This window comes from Lepus europaeus, chromosome 10, assembly GCF_033115175.1.
Source record: "Lepus europaeus isolate LE1 chromosome 10, mLepTim1.pri, whole genome shotgun sequence".
Lineage (NCBI taxonomy): Eukaryota > Metazoa > Chordata > Mammalia > Lagomorpha > Leporidae > Lepus > Lepus europaeus.
The window spans coordinates 40,180,547-40,198,206 of record NC_084836.1 but is presented as its reverse complement, the minus strand read 5'-3'; the positions used below and the strand labels follow the sequence as shown (position 1 = coordinate 40,198,206).

General features: G+C 36.0%; 1 protein-coding gene across 1 annotated transcript in view; it reads left to right on the top strand.

Annotated features, from left to right (window-relative positions):
* Positions 1 to 17,660, top strand: part of PTPRQ (protein tyrosine phosphatase receptor type Q) — a 217,095-nt gene that overhangs the window by 67,490 nt on the left and 131,945 nt on the right. Inside the window, exons 18-23 of the mRNA XM_062202056.1 lie at positions 3,335 to 3,495; positions 4,505 to 4,650; positions 11,503 to 11,671; positions 13,147 to 13,437; positions 13,688 to 13,963; positions 14,353 to 14,504. Coding sequence (XP_062058040.1) covers positions 3,335 to 3,495; positions 4,505 to 4,650; positions 11,503 to 11,671; positions 13,147 to 13,437; positions 13,688 to 13,963; positions 14,353 to 14,504 — 1,195 coding nt within the window. The remainder of the gene's footprint in view (positions 1 to 3,334; positions 3,496 to 4,504; positions 4,651 to 11,502; positions 11,672 to 13,146; positions 13,438 to 13,687; positions 13,964 to 14,352; positions 14,505 to 17,660) is intronic.

The window sequence follows — 17,660 nt, the reverse complement described above, 5'->3', positions numbered from 1 at the left end:
ACAGTTTGTGACATTGTATTTGTATGAGCTAGACCCACTTTGTCAGGTATAGGCCTCCTCTATTCCTACCTCACACAACTGTTAGACTCTCAAACTTTGCCATGAGCTTTTTTTTGTGGATAATTTCCTGCATTTCGGGGGCTGTGCTTTATTTGACTTCTCTACACTTTGCTCACCACTAATTTCTTTGCTTATCAGTTTCTCTCCCTCTTTCTATCTCTTTCCTTTTAGCTACTGTGGGAAAACAGGTTATTATCCTCATCCTTAAGGAAATCACATTGTTATTAATCAGTTGTTTTGTAATTATGTTTTGCTTTGTCGCTGTTATGAGAATAGAGTCTGTATCTTACTCATATTTATGGCTAACATTGTACATGACAAAGTATATGCTGGGTAAATTTGAATTTTGTTGGATATTGATTTCTTACACATTATCTCTAAATTCAAAAGGAATAGGAAAGGTAGCCGTCAGCTGGGAGCATTGTCTGAAGAGCAGTATTTCCTCAACTAATACATACACCTGTTCTGCATTTAAAATTATAATAAAAGAGAAAATGCATGAATAAATTATTCAAAAAATGAAGAAAAAGTGAGAATGTTCCATCTCACACATGGTCAGTGAATGCAAACTAAAATGTTTGGTCAATTGAATATTCAGAAATTAATGTCTAGAGTAGTATGATAGTTTGTCAGAATGAGTGCTCTCATGCATTCTTGGTGTTATTCCAAATAATAATTTAATAATTTTGGAATAATCATTAAAATTAAAGTAATCCATTATATTTGACAATTCCACAATTTAATGAGCAGAATAAAATTACCACAATGCAATGATATTTAAGGATGGCTACTGTATCATTGTCAGTAATAGCTGAAATATAAAAGTTAAAAAGCCTCAGTGTTAATTCATGGGAGAATGGCCAACTAAGTATGATATATCCAAATTATACAGTTACAGAAAGTGAAAAAGAACATCAAGATATATAAGAACATATACTTTTATAAGTGAAAATAAAACATTTAAACAAAACATAGTGATCTTTTCTAATATTTTTAAGCTAGTAAAAAGAAAGCCAGAGGTTTAGAAGCTAAACCAGCTAAAACCAAGAACTAGTAACTTAGAGCAGTGTCCAAGCTGCAATTTGTACGTATGGGAGGAAGTGAACTCTCCAGGCAAGCATAGAATTGTGCATTAGTTCACTCCTCAAACGATGGAGTGCTCACACCTCAGGACAGAGATTTATGTGTTCGCTCCAGTCTGGCAACAGCTGTTAGGAGTAAAAAGAAAGAGTTGGAGCCTCAGTGATGGTTCACTTCTTGTCCCCTTCTTCATCCACTCCCCATGTTACGGTAAACCATGTCTTAGGATACATTTTGAGCTGTTTCAGTTAAAGTTGACTTGTGTTTAGATATTTTCTGTCTTATTTATTAGAGTATCAGCCCCAATTGTAAACTCCAAAAGAAAAACAGGCTGCAAACAGATATGACAGAGTATCTGCAAATTTTTGTTAGTGCCATCTTACCTCTGATGGTAAACTAGGGTGGATGTTAATATAATGTTTTTGTATATGTCAACTGCAGTGAGTTAGTGAGTCTTATTCAGATCATTTATAAAACTACTTCTTTTTGAAATATCTAAATGCTTGAGATGAAACTTGTTTTTAATCCAGATTTTCCCGGTAATTTCGTTGATTCCTTATTACCTATGGAACATAATCTAGGTCTTTCTTACAGTAGGCAGATGCTCATCGGCCATGTTTTGCTGTGAAAATTGAGGGGAAAAGGTAATGATACGAGGTGGCAAATAGCCTTGAAAAACATGCTTGAAAAGTTATTTTAAAATAGATATACAATTAGATTATTTTTGCCAATTTTATAGCTGTAGAGATCTGATTTGGGTAAGACCTTCTTGGTGTTCTGATGACCTGTGACCAATGACAGGAGAATGGAATAGGGTAAAATTTCTGTGTCAAGCCATCTTTTTCTGTAACTAATAGCCACAACATTATGAGTTTTAAAAGCCCCTCTTCTATAGTCCCATTGAAGCCAAAGAAAGCTCTGTCTATTTCTTTTGAAAAAGGATGTCTAATGAAACTGTTTCAAATTGCTGAATAGCCTGGCTAATCCCACCTGTCTCTAATTGCATACTCTGAAATTTATTTTTCTCACTATGGTAAGCCTTCCTACTATTTTTCAGATAGCAGTACTTATATCAGGAGTGAATTGACCCTTCCTTAATAGTAGAACCATGGCTGAAATTTATCTCATTGTGGATACCCTTGATTCAATTAAAATCTAGTATTCCGCTCAGTGATTCAGGATTCAAATATGTCAGTAGTAAAGAAAGAAAACTTGCTATTCAGAGGGGGATATCCAGTTACTTTTCTGGTGCCTTATGTTTCTAAAGAAGACAAATGTGAGTCATGTTTTTCTTATGTTGATCCTAGTCTCTTATCTAAGTTCTTTCATAACTAATTTTATTGTTATTAAAATTTAAAATTCATACTTTAGCACCACTGAATACATATTTATTCTCCGACTTTAGGTACTAATCTATACCTGATTCAAAATTATGGAGCTAAAATGACTGAAATAAAATATAGTTGTAGTGTGCTATGTTACTTTTAACATTTTGTTCTTTGGACCCCTTTCTTTTTTCTGATATTTTGTTTATTATTTGATTTGCTTTCCTTTCCTGAAGTGACATTTTAAATATTTTAATGATTTGGATTCAAAGAGAAAAGTGAGCTCTATTTTCTTCTTTCTTTATGACATTCATAAATGGTTTTTCATCTAATTTCTATTAAATTAGTAAAGGATAGCATGCATATTTTCAATTTTAGATACTGTTGTTAAGATTTATTATTTATTTGGAGTCATCTGAAGTAAATGCAACTATTGTACAACCTATGAAAGATGGATTTGTTTGCTAATTCATAATACAATTAAGATTTTGCTAACATTCAAAAAGAACAAGTACTTGGATACAAACATAATGCGAAGGAATTTTATAATTACTTTGAATACACAGTTTTCCTGGAGATCTGTAAAATTCAGTCGAAGGAAACTCTAATTATGAACATCTTTATTAACATCTGATTGAATTACTGAATAAACTTGAAAACAAAAATTAATTTACTGATGTATTGTGAATTCATTGTTTTAGTTTTGAAGGATATGTAACATCTTTATTCAACTGGATTAATATACTTTTGTATATAAGTAAGACAAAAATGTATTATAAATTGCTGATTTTTAATATACTTGTGATCAAAAAGTATGTGGTAAATTTTAATATAAAAGCAAATTATACAGGTATTTTTTTTTCTCTCAGGGATAGTTCATCACTAAAAACTATTAATGTTACTGAGACATCTTTAGAGTTTTCAGATTTGGACTACAATGCTGAATATAGTGCCTGTGTAACAGCTAGCACCAGGTTTGGTGATGGGAAATCAAGAAGTCGTATTATTAGCTTTCGAACACCTGAGGGAGGTGAGTTCTTATGGACCTAAGCTAACTTAAAGCATAGTAGACTCAGAAAAAAGTATTAAATATAAAAATGTGTTATGCCTAAAATCCACCATCAGGTGGACGCGGAATTGCTTTTTGGTCACTTTCAAGCTGTGTGATGATAGGAAAGTTAGTTTATTTCTTTAAGCCTGAATGTTCCATCTGTATTATGGAACAATATAAGATCTACTTCTGAGGATTAAGTAAATTTGTTGCTGCCTTAATTCATAACTTACTGGACACAGAAGCATTTTATTTGCTTACTAAGTGGAACAACATCAAATATATGAAGTCAATTTTCTGTTTGCCTTTGACTTGACTACTCAATTTCAAAATGCTAAATTAAACTATAATTCCACTTTATGTATTCTATTTTGGAAACTTGTTATAATGTTGTATTCAAATATATGACAGTGGATATATTTTAGAGCTAGGATGGTATCTTATGAACAAGAAATCCATCTGTCCTTTGCTTGAATGTCATTATGGTAAAGTGTTAAAGGGAAGGCCCCATGTGTCATAAATTTAATTTCTGCCATTTCAGTAGATGTTATTCCTCATTTAAATTTTACTGACAAATAATTATTATCACTTTAGCTCATAAGATATAGTCAAAATTCAGGTATTTTAGAGGTTCCTTGGAGCTGCAATACAGTTTTTAAAATTTTATTTAAGTTATACAGGTTTCATGTAGTTCATATATACAGATTTATGAACATAGTGATACGACCTTCCCTCACGCCCATGCTCTGTCCCTTCACTCTTCCTCAACGGAAGAGACAAGGGCTGTAAACAATCACTGAATCTCACTCCAACACATTACATTTCAGGTATTCTATTAGTTACCTTGGATCAAGGAAAGCACATGACATCTGACAGATGTTTTTCAGGGGCTGGCTTATTTCCCTAAGTATAATGGTTTCCAGTTGTGTCCATCTTGTTGCAAAAGACAGGTTTTCATACAGTTTTTTGTTCCTTCCTGGTTTTATAGCACCAAGTGATCCTCCCAAAGATGTTCATTACGTGAATCTCAGTTCTTCATCAATAATTCTCTTTTGGACTCCCCCTTCAAAACCTAATGGGATCATACAATATTATTCTGTGTATTACAGAAATAATTCCGGTACTTTCATGCAGGTAAGACCCGAGTTTTCTACTAGGTTTTTTTTTTTCCCACCTTTCAACTTTGTTGATATTCAGGCTTACTGTGTTTACTCACATTGATAATTATGTACAGATATGTTTGAAAAAACTCCATTAAGTGATTGGGTGGGAAAATGTCACATACATTTAAATTTCTCATCATTTCAGCTTTATGCACATTAACCATGGAACTATCACCTATGTAATATTCACTGTGTAATAATGGCCCTTTATTCCACTTTTTTTAAAGATTTATTTATTGCTTTGAAAGTCAGAGTTACACAGAAAGAGGAGAGGTAGGAAGACAGAGAGAGGACTTCCATCCGATGGTTCTCTCCCCAATTGGCTGCAACAGCCGGAGCTGCGCCCATCTGAAGCCAGGAGCCAGGAGCTTCTTCTGGGTTTCCCACATGGGTGCAGGGGCCCAAGGACTTGGGCCATCTTCTGTTGCTTTCCCAGGCCATAGCAGAGAGCTAGATTGGAAGTGGAGCAGCCAGGTTTTGAACTGGCGCCCATATGGGATGCCAGCGCTTCAGGCCAGGGCGTTAACCCTCTGTGCCACAGTGCCAGCCCCTATTCCACTTCTTCCAAGTATTGCTGCTCTCATTTGCACTCAAAATTCTCAGATTTTTCCATCTTGTTTGTAGACAATACAAATAGTTTTATGATCTGAATGTGTTTGTTTTTCTGCAATTTAAAAATATAAGAATCATTATTATCACTTAGTATCAGATATAATGAAGACCAATAGGAATGTGATTAGTTAGTAAGATGTGAGTTCTAGGCTTTCATAGTTTGCAGATGGGAACTTTGTAGGATGTGAATGGTTAAGGTTATGAAAATAGCTAGCATGCATTTAATTTAGAGATACATTTTCAGCTTTTCACAGAATTATATTCTTTCTCCAAATTAAATGTTTCACAGAACCCTAACAGATGAAAAGATAAAATTGGAGTGACTGTGACTGAATCAGAGATGGAAAGAGTCACAACATAATTTGGAAAACCAATTTAGAAGACACACTGCAATATAGAGACTGCATACCTTGCTAGAAGAAATTATTGATTGCCAGTAGTTAGGACTTTGGCAATTTATTTAAAGATTCACTTATTGAAAGGCAGAGCTATTGAGAGGGAGAAGCAAAGAGAGAGAGAGAAATCTTCCATCCACTAGTTCACTCCTCAGTGGCCACAACAGCTAGGGTTGGGCCAGGCAAAACCTAGGAGCCAGGAGCTTCATCCAAGTCTCTCACATGGATGCAGAGGCCTGAGTACTTGGACCATCCTCAGATGTTTTCCCCTGTACTGTAGAGGGGAGCTGGATTGGAAGTAGAGCAGCCAGGACTTGAACCGGCACCCTTGTGGGATGCTGGCACTTAAGTGGAGGCTTAACCCACCGTGCCATAGCACAGGCTCTGACAATTCTTATTTCTTTGAATTCTTTTTAAGGAAAAAGAGAAAAGAGATCTTAGTAATTCTGAGTTGCCTACTCCCACCTGTGACTGCAACACCAAGTTGAGTCACTGAAGTTACTTCTCAGAAGTGAGAATCTCTGCAACTAAGCTGTGATCTGCTTTAGTGCAGCTACAGGGGAGTGTTGGTTAGTGAATGGCTGGAGCAAACACTGCAGACTGGCAGGACTCACCGTGCAGGGAGTAGGATAACCTCCAGAAGTTAGTTTAGTGTTTACATTCCACTCTCAAAGAGTGGGCCCAAATGTGAGCATTAAAACCTCTATGCCAAAAGCAAGCTATCTTATGAAATATATTTAGATACGGTGGATGTTACAGCATAGTGGGCTAATCTGCTACTCCCATCTCCCCTATCTGACATCACAGTACCTGTTTGAGTCACAGCTACTCTGCTTCTGATCCAGCTTCCTGTTTACGTGTCTTGGAGGCAGCAGATGACAGCTCAAATGCTTGGGCCCCAAACACCCATGTGGGAAACCTGGATGGAGTTACTAGCTCCTGGCCTGGCTCTGGTTATTGTGGGCTTTTGGGAAGTGAACCAGTTGATGAAAGATTAATTTCTCTCTCTTTCTCTTTTTATGTATTTCCACACATGTATATGTGTGTGTGTGTGTGTGTATATATATATATATATATATATATATATATATATATATAAAATTCTATCTTTCCAAAAGAAGTAAATATCTGGGCCAGTGCTGCGGCTCACCTGGCTAACCCTCCGCCTGCGGCGCTGGCACCCCTGGTTCTAGTCCTGGTTGGGGTGCCGGTCCTGTCCCGGTTGCTCCTCTTCCAGTCCAGCTCTCTGCTGTGGCCCAGGAGGGCATTGGAGGATGGCCCAAGTGCTTGGGTCCTACACCCACAAGGGAGACCAGGAGAGGCGCCTGATTCCTGGCTTCGGATTGGCACAGCACCGACCGTAGCGGCCATTTGGAGGGTGAACCAATGGAGGGAGGACATTTCTCTCTCTCTCTCACTGTCTAACTCTGCCTGTCAAAAACAAAACAAAACAAAAAGAAGTAAATATCTTTAGATAGGTAATAGATGTCATGAAAGTTAAAATGTAAACAAATACTTTAAGAGCAAAAGGAGAAAGTAGGGAACGAATTTGCATCTGCTTGCATCAAGCAGTTTTTGCTGTTCTTTTCTACTCTGCTCTGATAATGGGGAAAATATTCGAACTAATGACACAAAGTTTTCACCACAATGTTGTTTTCAAATTTAACAATGTTTCATTATGCCAACAAATCACTTTTAAATTGCAGATTTTTTTCTTCTTTCATGCATTTAACAAAAACATTGCACAACGGTCTCTACAGTGCGAAACCTTTGTGATAGTTTTCCCTCTTTACAATTTACTTATCACTTACTTGTGATTGTATTTTTGTACTCTTTCTCAACATTTTAATAATCAAATATGAGCATCTAACTATGGTTTTAATATGATCTACTGAATCTATTTAATCAACCTGGGAATATAATATCCCATTTGCAGTTCATCTGTCTTAGAACATGTTATCTTTTATTAAATAATCTTAAGAATGCTTTTAAGTGTGACAGCTGCAAGCAGACACAGGCTAATGATGTTAGAACATTTCAGAACGTAGTCTCATATTGCGTGAAGTTTATTCGTGCTTTGCTTTATCCCTAAAGTTAATGTTAAAAATAGCATCATTATCTTCACTACTAAGTTTTCTAATGTGGATTGGTAGAGTAAGAGAAATCCTCAAAATGAAACTAACAGCGCAGAGTAGGTGTGTAGTCTTTTTCTTATTCCTTCTCTGCTTTCTCCGTCCTAGAGAACTTGATGGATACCTCATGCCCAGCATATTGTTACTGTCTGTCTCCTATTCCCTATGTCTGATATCTGTCTTTAGTTCCCTTATGCCTGAGCAAACACCTTGAAGTAAAGAGATGCATGATACCTTTCTTTCCACCCCCTGAAGCTCCTAGAAGTGTACCATGCATAGGTTGAATACTCAATATTTTAATAAAATATAAAGTTATTATAATTGACCAGCATTTTTGTACTTAATTATAAATTTGAAGCACTGATGTATATAATTAAATGAAAATTTCTTCTTATCTTGGGGAATTTAACTTGTTTAATATTTCAGAAAGTTTGTAGAGAGAGGAGTTAAAAGATAAATTTAGGGACAGGTGTTTTGGTGCAGAGGGTTAGGTCAGTGCTTGGGCTGCCTGCATCTCATATCACTGGGCCAAAGATCCGGTCCTGCCCATGCTTCTGATCAAGTACCCTGCTCATTCACAGTCTGTGCCGCAGTAGGTGGTGGGTGAAGTACCTGGGTCCCTGTTACCTGTGTGGGAGAACTGGATGGAGCCCCAGGCTCTTGGCTTCTGTGTCACTCAGCCTCAGCTCTTGCAGGCGTTTGGGGAATGACCTAGTGGGTGGAAGCATGCTCGCTCACTCTCTCCCCTACTCCCTTGTTCTGCCTTTCAAATAAATAAAAATAAACTTAAAAATAATTAAAAGATATTGCTTTGATAAAATTTTTTTTGAAATGTATGAGTAATTTTTTCCTGATACCCATGTAAATATTTATTTATTTATTTGAAAGGCAGAGTTAAAGAGCGATAGAGAGTGGTCTTCCATGTGATAGTTTACTCCTCCATTGGCAACTGATGCCAGAGGTGGGCCTATCTGAAGTCACTAACCAGGAGCCACTTCCAATCTCCCATGTGGGTGGAGGGACCCAAGCCCTTGAGCCATCCTCCACTTCTTCTGCAGACCATTAGCAAGGAGCTTGATCAGAAGTGGAGCAGCTGGGACTCAAACAGGTGCCCATAAAGCATGCCAGTGCCACAGATGGCGACTTTATCTGCTATACCACAGCAATGGCTCCATAATATGCATTTAACATGAAATTTCTGAAGACTCCTTATATCCATGAATTTCAGAATTTTTTGCATCAAAATAATCTTAGCTTTTTTTTTTTTTTAAGATTTATTTATTTACTTGAAAGGCACAGTTAGAGAAGGAGAAATAGAGATAGAAATCTTTGATTTGCTGGTTCATTCCTCAAATGGCTGCAACAGCCAGGACTGAGCTAAGCTGAAGCCAGAAGTTTATTCTGGGTCTCCCATGTCGGGGCAGGGGCCCAAACACTTGAGCCATCTTCTGCTTTCCCAGGCACATTACAGGGAGCTGAATCAGAAGTGGAGCAGCCTGGACTTGAACTGGTACTCATGTAGGATGCCCACACTGCAGGCTGGGGCTTTAACCTGCTGAACCACGCCCCTGGCCCCTAATCTTAGATTTTGATTCCAATTTGCACAAGCTTTTTGAAGTACCCTTGTATTCAGAAATTCTTGTTCTTTCAGTTGTTGCACATTGTGTTTCGTATAGCATATGGACTCTTCTACAATGTAATTTTTGCATGCTCCCTAATGTCTCCTTCAGTGTGCTTGCCATAATATAACTGAAAATTTGTTGATTAATCAAATTTGAAAAGATTTTACTAAATACCTTCTGGTTTCATTTACATAAACAAAGGTGTAAGCCTTCATTAGATCATTTAATGCATTAGAACATTTTGTGCAAAAATACATACAGGGATGAAATAGTTCTCTGGATATTTGACCTAATTCTACAAATTTGTTACTTGTCAATGAATACTGAGTCACATGGCAGGATTGACTTCTGAGTGACTCAAAATAACTAATTACTTATTAGTCGTCAAGGTCAGAGATAATGAGAAAATTCTATAACAAAGACACATTGGAATCTGTGCCAAAAAGCTAAATGAATACTGTTAAGTGGTGCTTAGTATAAACTAGTTATTTTATGTGTAAAGTAGTTGTATTGGAAAGTATTATGTTCATGGATAATATCTTGTGTGATTCTTATTTTGTTTTAATGTGTCCATAAATAAGTCACAACAAAATTGAAGTAAATCTTTTATTATACTCGATTTTCTTCCAAATGTTGGGAAAGAACCGTAACATTTTTGCTGAACTTAATTTGTTGATAAATTTAAGAACCATCTTGACTATAAATTTAGTCAAACTGATTATCCTATATTGTTCATTTAAATGAGGCTCATTACCATTTCTTGGTTTTTAATTGTGTGATAGACATGGCATTAATTGTGTTATGTGCTTTATGCCCTTTAATCCTCAAAGGTTTTTTGTGAAGTAGAGATGATTAGAGTTGAAGGAAGAGAAGCTTTGAGATTAGATTACCCAGAGCTGTCTCTGGGTAATCGAACAAGACTGTAGGGCTCAGAGGGCTTCGGGTGGCTTGAAATGAGACAGATTACTTCCTGTAGATGAACTCTGAGATAAAATTATTCATACTAATACCTACATATTTTTAAAGGCTGTTTTCATTTAATTTATGGCTCATTTTGTTTGACTATGTGTTTAGTTTTTTAAAATTGATCAGGAAGGAAATTATTGCATAAATTCTCTAAAAATTCAAAAGATGCCTTGGGACAACTGTTCTAAGGAGTCAGGCAGAAGAGTTCAGAAATTTCTCTGCACTGTGCATCTTACTGCGTTTTCCTTGGTCCCCACAGTGCAGGAAAAAGAGGGTCTACCAAGGATGACTAATAAAGGTTTAGTTTTAGAAAGGGGCATACGCATTTATAGTTCTTTTTTTTTTTTTTTTTTTTTTGACAGGCAGAGTGGATAGTGAGAGAGAGAGACAGAGAGAAAGGTCTTCCTTTGTCGTTGGTTCACCCTCCAATGGCCGCCGCGGTAGGCGCGCTGCGACCTGCGCATCACGCTGATCCGATGGCAGGAGCCAGGTGCTTCTCCTGGTCTCCCATGGGGTGCAGGGCCCAAGCACTTGGGCCATCCTCCACTGCACTCCCTGGCCACGCAGAGAGCTGGCTTGGAAGAGGGGCAACCGGGACAGGATCGGTGCCCCGACCGGGACTAGAACCCGGTGTGCCGGCGCCGCAAGGCGGAGGATTAGCCTAGTGAGCCGCGGCGCCGGCGCATTTATAGTTCTATCATCATTAAAGGGAAGAAAAAAATAAATGTTTTGCAATATTCCTGCATTTTTTAAAATAGCCAGTACTTTGAAAAAATACTTGACTGTTTCATAAGGAAATGGATACTGATCCGCAGTTACAGCATTTTTAATTGGCTTCTTGATCTTCCCTAATGTAAGCTTGGGATTTTTTTTTCCTATTTTGTGTATTGATTTTGTAATAAAATCTACTGTCTATTCCTCCTTTTAGTACAAAATATATCCAATGTGATTATTGCACTATAATATCCTATGTTGATTTTTCTTAAAAGTTAGCACATTTCAATAATGATATAACCAATTTATGTACAATAATTATTTTGAGATGTAAAAATACATAAGTACATCTGGACTACTGAAGTCATGCGCTTTTTTTCAGAATTTTACACTCCATGAAGGAACCAATGACTTGTACAATATGACTGTATCTGCTGTAATAGAAAACCTGGCAATATTCAGCTACTATACATTTTGGATAACAGCAAGCACTTCCGTTGGAAATGGGAATAAAAGCAGTGACATAGTTCAAGTATACACAGATCAAGACAGTATGTAAACAAAAAGCATTTATTCTTTAATAGGAATGATTAAAAACTTTATAATTACTTTAGGAACTTTTACTATTTGTATATGTTTGTAGTAAAAATTTGTATTTTATTTAGACATAGTTAACTACTATTGATAGGAATTTTTAAATGCACTTAATATTGCTAAGAAATTACTAAATTAATAATGGCTCTTCTCTTCATGAAAACTCCTACCCTCCATTCATGAAAATTGTGTTAATTTTAGTGCTTCAAAAGATGTCATAGCCACCTGGTTATGGCCAAAAAAATACTCTGCATACATGGGTGAATATTCTGATAGTTAACATACTTGTGCATTTGTTTTAGGAGCTACCTTTGCATTAAAAAATCTAGCAGTTTCTTTCCTTTCAGACTTTGAATCCACAAAGAACTCCATGCGGCATTTTTGTTTTTACTGTGTTGATGACTAATATGCCCAAAATATTTTCTCCAATTGCAGAATTTTGATGTGACCTCTGAGGATTCATGCTTGCTATGACTATCCCCAAAAAACTATAATGACTGAAGCTTTTGATGTTTTTTAGGTTTCAGCTTTGAGAATACAGTGATAAGTGGATCATGAACTATTTCTCTTGTAGCTGTTTCTGTTGTCTATTTGTTTACTTTAAAAAGATCATTCTGTTTTTGAAAATTGGTATTGATCTAAACTTCTGAGTGTAAAATTCCATGTTAATTATTTGAAGTTCATACATTGACAGGCACTATAAGCATTGTTTCTTGTTGGAAGAATCTTGAGAATAGTTAACAAATTGATAATATATTTTTGCAACCTATCATATTATCAATTATAATTATAGCACTATAGATAATAAGCATATATTGTGCACTACTCAAATAGATGTCAGATTTATGTTAACAGACCTTAGCATCACAATGCAACTGGTATTTGACAATTAGAACTGTTGTAAGCAGTATAATTTCTTAATGTACACATATGGGTTGGTAGTCTGATGACTGGGGAAATCTTGAGATTTATTATCAGAAAAGCTTAGTATTAACTCTTCTCAACCTATCATGACCTTGAGGGAGTTCACTTAATTGCTCTGAGCCTCAGTTTCCAGATATGTATGCTAAAGATAATCTTTAGAAGTAGAAACTAAAAATATTATTTAGATAAGATTCATTACCAAGATATTTAATGGTTTGGGTACACACACACAAGTATGCACACAATCTTTAAGTTGTGGAAAAGAAAAACCAAGAGAATATCATACAAAAATAATTTGTGTACTTATCAAAGATAACAGTTTATTTTGAAAGATCTTTAAAACAATTATTTTGAAGATATTTTAATAGGGTTCTTCCCACATCTGCATTTAAATAATGTAAGAGTGATGATATGTTAGATGCAATTTCAATCATTATACTCAATTTGTAAATGTAATTCTATTTAGGGTAATTGACGATTTTCATATTTTGCCCGTTACCTATCATAGTACCCGAAGGGCTTGTTGGAAACCTGACTTACGAGTCCATTTCATCAACTGCAATAAATGTAAGCTGGGTCCCGCCGTCTCAACCAAATGGTCTAGTCTTCTACTATGTTTCACTGAATTTACAGCAGACTCCTCACCACGAGAGACCGCCTCTAGTTACATATGAGAGAAGCATATATTTTGATAATCTGGAAAAATATACTGATTATATATTAAAAATCACTCCATCAACAGAAAAGGGATTCTCTGATACCTATACTGCACAGCTACACATCAAAACTGAAGAAGATGGTAGGCTAGACCCTTTTATTACCTATTCAGCAGATTATTATTGTTCTCTTCATTTATACGGCATTCTTTTTATAATTATATTGATTCTGCTTATTCTCAAGTTATTATCCTTTATATATGTGCAATAAACTCTGTTTAAAATTAAAATAACCTGTTAATAAAATCATGACGCTCCATTATGATTGAAATCTCTTTCTTAAAAATGCAAATTCACCTTTGTTTCATTTAATATTCTCTTTTTCTTTTATAGTCCCAGAAACCTCACCAATAATCAACACTTTTAAAAACCTTTCCTCTACCTCAGTTCTCTTATCATGGGATCCCCCAGTAAAGCCAAATGGTGCAATCATAAGTTATGACTTGACTTTACAAGGACCAAATGAAAATTTTTCTTTTATTACTTCTGATAACTATATAATATTGGAAGAGCTTTCACCATTTACATTATACAGTTTTTTTGCTGCAGCAAGAACTTTAAAAGGACTCGGTCCTTCCAGTACTCTTTTCTTTTACACAGATGAGTCAGGTAAGCCAAATCTGTATTTCTTCACGCAATCTTGTTGCCAACACTTGCTCTCTCTCTTTCTAAGGAACAGCATGGAAAAATGAAAGGATATGAGATTCTGTATTTTTAACTGGCTTACAGTTATTCATCTACTTTGCCTAACCTCTTTTTTTTTTTTTTTTTAATTCAAGCTCCCGATTGAAATATTCTGCCAAAAGCTATTTTGGAATGACTGTGTTCCAAATTAAAAAATCTAAATACTTAAGATGACTTTCTTCTGAAATCAAGATGTGGTCATTTAATGAATCTTTCTTAACTAGTATTTTCAAGAAGCTAGACTCACAATGTTCTTTCAATGCTTAAATTTTTATGAATGTAAGTTTTTTTTTTTATAATGTGTTTTCCTGCAGTGCCTTTAGCACCTCCTCAAAATTTGACTTTAATCAACTACACTTCAGACTTTGTATGGCTGGAATGGAGCCCAAGTCCTCTTCCAGGCGGTATTGTTAAAGTATATAGTTTTAAAATTCATGACCATGAAACTGATACTATATTTTATAAGGTAGGTTGATTATAACAGTAAATGTTTCCGAAATTCAGATACTGAACTGAAATCTTTCTTGATACATAGACTGAAATAGACTACTTTAAAGTAACGTTCAAGTTATTTCTTTAAAACTTTAATTTCCTACAGTTTAAGGGTGCTTTTGGGAAACACGAGAAAAACATTTACCAGAAACACACGCTGAATACACCATAGAGTTTTTGCTGAATTTGTACTTTCTAGATAACTCCAGTTTAAGTTATAAATGCGTCCTTTTGTCAGGTCTGCAGAACATTTTTTTTTATTTAAAACCTGTTATAGCATATAACCTATTTCTATTCATTCATTTTAACCTTTTCATACTGGACTTTGGGTAATCTTCCCAAATAGCATGAATGCTACATTATTTGTTTTTGAGATATATCTTACTCTTTTACTTCCAAGATGAATTTCCTTGTAACATTGAATACTGATTCTCACTTCCATTTCTAGGATCCAGAATCCATGAAAAATATCTAAAGAACGGATATAACTAAAGGTCTCAAATATACATGTTTGATTTCCAGCTCTCAATTGCCAAAATATAACTAGTGTTTATTTAAGAAAATTTTCATATTTTTTCCTAAAGGCCAATAACATCCTGGAAAACGTTGCTATTTAATTACAGCAAGAATAGTGCAGAAAATTACAGCAAACTTTTTGCTTAATTAACTGTGTTAGAATTTATTACATGGTTATAACATGTGGAGTTGAAAAAGCAAATAGTAAAAATCAAAATCAGTAATTAAAGTTATATCCCAAGAAATAATGACTTTGTTTCTAGAAACCAAGGTATAGAATCTGATAGGCTGAGTAGAATTTGAATTTTTTTTTGTTTGAAAGGCAGAGTTAGTGAGCGAGAGAGAGACAGAGAGAAAGGTCTTCCTTTTTCTGTTGGTTCACCCCCCAAATGGCCGCCACTGCCGGCGCGATGCGCTGCACTGATCCAAAGCCAGGAGCCAGGTGCTTCCTCCTGTTCTCCCATGCAGGTGCAGGGCCCAAGCACTTGGGCCATCCTGCACTGCTTTCCCAGGCCACAGCAGAGAGCTGGACTGGAAGAGGAGCATCCGGGTCAGAACTGACGCCCCAACCGGGACTAGAACCCGGGGTGCCGGCGTCTCAGGCGGAGGATTAGCCAAGTGAGCCGCAGTGCCAGCCTAGAATTTGAATTATATTACTTGTTAATGTGCAATCTGTTTCTCAGAAGTGTAAAATCCTAGTATTTTCTTATTTTGCATTTGCTTTGTATGGTTTATGGGGATATAGATATCAAAAGAGGAAAAAGAATCATTTTCTTAGAGTAAATACATTTCTAGGATAACCATGTGCATGTGTATATCTGATCTAAACATCACAAAACAGTAAGCTCTCACACAGACACCTTACCATAGTATCAAAACAAGAGTTCTGATATCAAATGACCTTAGTCAAATCTTGCCTTTGCAATGTATTCTCCTGCATTAGGGAAATTCCTTAACATCTTAAGACACAGTATCTTAAAGTGAAAAATGAGTTTTAACGATGCCTGTATTAAAAAGAGAATTATAAGGTAAAGTGTATATAAAGCATTAAAACAATTCTAGTTTCTTGACAATTAACTATTGCTGTTGCTGTACATAGATTAAAGCAAAACAAACTCTCCAACATTGAAATTGTACTCAGCATAAATACATTATGCCCTTATCTGAATATGAGGATACTTTATAGTCTGAGATTTTTTACAAAAATAAATATTTTCATTCTATTTAAAAGGCAGAGAGACAGAGAGGGAGAGAAGGAGAGAGAGAGTAAGACAGACTCAGACATACATGCTGTTTCTCTCCCCTAATGTCCAAAATAGTTAGAGCTGCACCATGTCAAAGCCAGGAGCCTAGAACTCAATCTAGCTCTCCCACATAGCTTTCTGGGACACAACTACTTGGGCCATCATCTGCCTCTTCCCAGGGCCACACAGTAGCAGGAAGCTGGAATCATAATGGAGCTGGAACTTGAACAAGGTCCTCCAATATAGGATGTGGGCATTTCCAGTGGCATCTTAACACTGCACCAAATGCCTGCCTCAAGTCTAAGATTTTACAGCATATTTTCTCTATAGAAATGTTGCCATTAATATTTCACTGTAGCAATAGTAAAATATTTGTAACATAAAGAAGTAAACCATGTGTTTGAGAGAGTAGTTGTTTTTTAAAAACTATTACTTGTAGTTCCTGATATTTGTTTATCAATTTTTATGACTTCATTTTCTTTCACATTCATTTACATGTATTTATTCTTTTTAAAGATTTATTTATTTGAAAGGCAGAGTTACAAAGAGGCAGAGGCAGAAAGAGAGAAGTCTTTTATCCACTGGTTCACTCCCCAAATGGCCTCAACAGCCAGAGCTGGGCCGATCCAAAGTCAGGAGCCTGGAGCTTCTTCTGGGTCTCCCACTTGGGTGCAGAGGCGCAAGGTCTTGGGCCACCTTCTACTGCTATCCCAGGCCATAGCAGAGAGCTAAGGGAAGTGGAGCAGCTGGAACTCAAACCAGCACCCATGTGTAATGTCAGTACAGCAGGCAGCAACTTTACCCACTACGCCACAGTGGCGTCCCTTAGATGTATTTTCACGCCATCCTTTTCTTTTCTTCTCTTTTAGTTTACAGTATTTGCTTTTTTTCCCTCTGTGTAACTTTTATCTTTCATATTCCCCTATGTCCTGATGTGATTGATTCCTTTCATTTTCTTTGCTTGTCTGATCATTTTTCCAATTAAAGTTTGTGGAAGCAGAATAATTACAGTTCAATCTTAATGTTATAGCTACTCTATAGTTAGTCCATGGTGGTCCATACACAGTGAGATCTGTCGGTAACTTAGGGTCATGGTGAAATGCAAAAAGGTATTATTTGTTTAATAAAAAGCTCCGTAAAATATGTTTGGGAGTATTCACTAGTCATGCCTTTCTCTTTCAATTTAGTCTTGGGAAAATCTGTTCAGTACCCCATCAGCTACTCTCAGGCGTAGATATTTCTCTCTAAGTACTAGCCTTTCCTTACAAAAATCAAAATTTACTTCTTTTATGTTGTATTTATTGTTGGTCAACAATTGTAGATTTCTCTTGTTAAAGAAAGTCCTCAATGGCAGAGACCATGTCTTATAT